The sequence below is a fragment of the Apaloderma vittatum genome, unplaced genomic scaffold (genome assembly GCF_000703405.1).
Source record: "Apaloderma vittatum isolate BGI_N311 unplaced genomic scaffold, ASM70340v1 scaffold27369, whole genome shotgun sequence".
Classification (NCBI taxonomy): Eukaryota; Metazoa; Chordata; class Aves; order Trogoniformes; family Trogonidae; genus Apaloderma; species Apaloderma vittatum.
In genome coordinates this window covers 1-4,550 of record NW_009737412.1, presented here as the reverse complement: position 1 = coordinate 4,550, position 4,550 = coordinate 1, and the positions used below count along the sequence as shown (strand labels likewise).

Sequence of the window (4,550 nt, the reverse complement as noted above, 5' to 3'; positions counted from 1 at the left end):
CGCTTGAGCGGGGGGGGCCGGCCCCCCTCCCCCTGCCATACCTTGCCGAGGCCAGCTCACCCTTCAGAGGTTGCCTCCACTTAGTGACATTCAATGGCCTGGATGTCCTCTCACCTCTGTCCTCTGATGGCAGCTCCAAGATCTTCCACCGGGTCCAGGAAGGGTGCAGCACACAGTTCTCTGCAGAGCCCGAGGACCCCTTTGGGTTCCTGGGGCCACACTCCTACATTGCATTTCCCACGTGGGATGCAAGAGAGGAAGCGACCATTGAGTTTGTGATAACAACAAGCATCACCCAGGCACCCCTCATTTACCACGCGGGGCTGGAGAATGACTTCTTCTACCTGGAGATCTCCAACGGGCGCCTGAGAGGGTTTGTTGAGAAGGGGAATGGGATCATCGTCCTGCATAACAACGTCTTCATCAGCGACGAGCAGCAACACTATGTCAAAGTCTACACGGACACCCACAAGTTTGAGATACTGATAGATTACTATGCCTCATCCACGTCCAACCGGGGCATCAACAACCACTTGGACCTCCAGGGAAACCTCTTCATCGGAGGTATGGATGAAAAAGCTTTGCAAAGGCTGAGGGAGCATCATCTCGCTTTCATCTCAGTGTGGACCATGACCAACCACTCGTTTGTTGGCTGCTTGGAGGACTTGCGGATAAACCTGCAGAGGAGAAGTCTGCAAGATGCCATGATCACAAAAGACATCACATCGGGCTGTGGAAAGCAGGAGCACTATTGGGACTACGAAGAGGTATATGAGCAGGATGAGGCACCCACCTCCCCACCTCCAGGTGTCTGGTCAGGAGCACCAGGCTTGGTGGCAGAACCGTGCCGGCCAGACAGCAGCTTCCCACCCGCCTTCACCAACATCAGCAGGCTGCTGCACGTCAGCCCCCTCATCGTCTCTGAAGGGGGCACGGCCTATCTGGAGTGGAAACATGCCCAGCCAACTGTAGACTTGAGCCTTGCGAACATCCGGCAGTCCCAAATCCTCTTCAGCGTCACCAACGACCCTAGGCACGGCCAGCTGGAACTGGACATTCCTGGGTCCAGGAGCAGAAGGAAGTTCACCTTGTTGGACATCGTGAATCGGAAAGTCAGATACGTGCATGATGGCTCTGAGGGGCCCATGGACCAGCTGATGCTGGAGGTGACAGTAACTGCCCAGCAAGGGGTCCCAGAGTGCTTGCGGCAGGGGCAGGTGTACCTACTGCCCATCATGATCAACCCCATCAACGATGCCCCTCAGGTGATCTTTCCTCATGGGAACCACATGACAATCCTGAAGCATACACGGAAACACCTGACCACAGACATCCTGCAGGTCCTAGATGACGACACGTCCTGCGATGACCTCGAATTCCAGTTGCATGGTGGCCAGCAGATGGAGGAGGGTTTTGTGGAGTATGACTTTCAGCCTGGAGTGCCCATTGAAGAGTTCTCCTGCAGGGACCTGGAAGCAGGCACTGTAGTGTACGTGCACCAGAGTGCAACAAACTCACAGCTCACCTTGCAGGTGAGCGATGGCACAGTCCCGAGCCCCATTGCCACCCTGAGGATCCTTGCAATTGACCCTGACATCCACCTGCACAACAACACCGGCCTCTCCATCTCCCAAGGAGGGGCTGCACGCATTACCACAGCCAACCTGTCAGTGGAGACAAATGCAGTGAAACAGCGAGTCGCCATCCTATATGTCCTTACACAGCCCCTGAGGTATGGTGAGGTCCAGAAGCAAGGTACCATGGGAGGAGAATGGAAGAAAGTTGAGTCCTTCCACCAGCAAGACCTGGAGCAAGGGCGCATCCAGTATTTTAGCACAGACCCAGAGCATCGCCTGGAAGACGTCGTGGAAAAGCTGAGATTCGAAGTCCGTGTGGGACAGAAGGTCTTGCAAAACAACACCTTTCTCATACGGATTAAAAGAGCCACCATTAAGATGAGGACCATGGTGCCCCTTCAGATGAAGAACAAGCGGCACAGAAATATCACCAGTGCGGAGCTGGAGGCAATGCTGGAAGATCCAAACTCTGCCCCAGTCCCCTTCCACTACATGATAATCCAGGCTCCCAAAAAGGGAAACCTGGAGCTGCTCGGCAACAGGCTGACCGAAGGCTTTGGATTTACCCAGGACGACCTGCAAAGAAACCACCTGAGCTACAGTGTGACCATCAGGAACTCTCAGCAAGCAGAGGACACCTTCCAGTTCCGCGTCCACGCCGGCGAGCAGCACTCTCCCGTCTACACCTACACAATCAGCATCGGTGGGGACCCTGATGCACCAGCCCTGACCAACGTCCTCCTGACCGTGCCAGAAGGGGGGCAAGCCATCATCTCCAAGGACCACTTGTTTGTACAGAGCATGAACAGCATGGACTACCTCTACGAAGTGATTGAGGGACCAGCACATGGGAGGCTGGCCTGGGCTGCATCGCACGGCTGGGCCTCCAGAGAGGAGATCACAGAGTTCACAAATGATGACATCCTCCACCGCCGCCTACTGTACCAGCACGATGACTCCGAGACCCTGGAGGACGACATCCCCTTCGTAGCGATCAGGCAGGGTGAGGGCAGCACTGAGTCCGATGCGGAGGAGGTGAGAGGTGTTTTCAGGGTCTCCATCCAACCCGTCAATGACCATATCCCGGTCCAGGTAGTGAATAAGGTCTTCAATGTGGTGCGCAATGGGCAGCACCTGCTGACGACAGATGACATTGCCTTCACTGACAAGGACTCTGGCTTCTCTGACACACAGCTGGTGCTGGCAAGGAAGGACATTTTGTTTGGCAGCATTGTGTCCGTCGATGACAGAAGCCACCAGGTCTATCGGTTCACACAGGATGACTTGAGGAAGAAGAAGATCCTCTTTGTCCACTCAGGGGCTGACCGGGGCTGGATCCAACTACAGGTCTCAGATGGCCTCCACCAAACCACCGCCCTCCTGGAAGTACAGGCATCAGAACCCTACATCAAAATAGTCAACAACACTGGTCTAGTCATCCACCAAGGGAGCCGAGGGAGCATTGACTCTTCTGTCCTCAGCCTGGAGACCAACATGGATATCAGGTCAGATGAAGAGATACGGTTCCTGATAACTACCCCACCAAGGTGGGGGACTGTGCTGAGAGGAGAGCAGCTAGTCATGGCCTTCTCCCAGAGGGACCTGCTAGCAGGAGAGATCTCTTACCACCACAACGGGAGCCGAAACACTCGGGATGAGCTCCAGTTCACTGTAGAAGCAAACGAGGTGGCAGTGGAGGACACACTGGCCATCAGTGTGTTCTTGGACACCCATCCCAGCCCTCTAAGCATAGTCAACCACAAGGAGATCTATGTCTTCCAGGGGGAAGCAGCTGGGATCAAGGATGAGTACCTACTGGTGAGTATCTCCTTCTCTCTGCATCACTTTCTTGGCCACCAAACCAGGACAGCCACTGGTGGGACACCATTTTGCTCCCACCTGCCCAGAGCAAAGGACTCATGCCCATGCCAGGCTTTTCCTAGGGGCAGAGGGGGTTTCTATCACGGCCTTGGGGAGAAGGTGGCTCTTGGAGCTCATTCCACAGTAAAGCCTTGGAAGCCCACACAGCAGTGGGCTGTGGGACAGCCCAGCCTCATAGGCACCAGCCCCCTACTCATGCCTTGTTTGTCCCACGCTCCCAGGTGGCCCACGAAGAGATCCCTGCCCAGGACATAGTCTACCTGGTGAGCAGTCCCCCAGCCTCCGGCTTCCTGGCCATGCTTCAGCATGGCCAAGACTCAAATGAGCAGCCCAGCCTGGACCCCATCCAGTCCTTCACTCAAGAGGACATCAACAGCGGCAGAGTCCTCTACCTCCACTCCAAGCCAGATGAGAAGCGTGACCGGTTTGTCGTGGACATCACAGCAGGTGGTGCAGAGCCACTGAAGGGGATAGTGGTGAGCCTGGTGGTGCTCCCCATCGCCATCCCCCTGAACGTCCGCAACATCACGGTGCCGGGAGGTGGCTCGGCTACCCTCTCCACTGGCATCCTCAACATCCCCAACACCTACTACACAGCTCTCGGCGTGGAGTTCAGGGTGCTCGAGCCCCCCCGGTTCGGCACCCTCCTGAACAGCGAAAGACCTGAGGATGGCGGGCTGCATAGCTTCACCTGGAGTGAGGTAGAGCTGCCAAGGGTGCCTGCTAGCCCACCACCTTGCCTTCCAGGGGGGTTGGGAAGAGCCTGGGGGGGGGCTTCAGGCCCCAGCAGCACTGGGAGGGTTGCAAGGGTATCCCTCCCCATCAGCGATATTTGCTCTCGGGATGGATGGGTTTGGGGTGGTGGGCTTGCCCTGCAGCAGCCCCAGGATGTATTTAAACGTCCAGGGAGATACAGGGTGGGGGTGGTCCTCATCCACTTCCCATGGGGATCCTGCTCCCTGTCTTTGGGCTGGATCCATCCCACAGGGATGACCCAGAGCAAGGGTTAGGCGCCCAGCTTGCTCCCTCCTCGCATCCTGGGGCACAGGTGCCTTCCCCAGCGGGGCTGGTGGCTTCCCAGGAGAATCACCC

At 56.6% G+C, this 4,550-nt stretch overlaps 1 protein-coding gene across 1 annotated transcript in view; it reads left to right on the top strand.

Annotated features, from left to right (window-relative positions):
• CSPG4 (chondroitin sulfate proteoglycan 4) overlaps positions 1–4,159 on the top strand; it is a gene marked incomplete at both ends in the record, with an annotated part of 5,832 nt that extends 1,673 nt beyond the window's left edge. Inside the window, 2 exons of the mRNA XM_009877330.1 lie at positions 1–3,395; positions 3,680–4,159. The exon at positions 1–3,395 is cut by the window's left edge and continues 226 nt beyond it. Of these exons, the coding sequence (XP_009875632.1) occupies positions 1–3,395; positions 3,680–4,159 (3,875 nt within the window). The remainder of the gene's footprint in view (positions 3,396–3,679) is intronic.
• Positions 4,160–4,550: the final 391 nt, after the last annotated feature.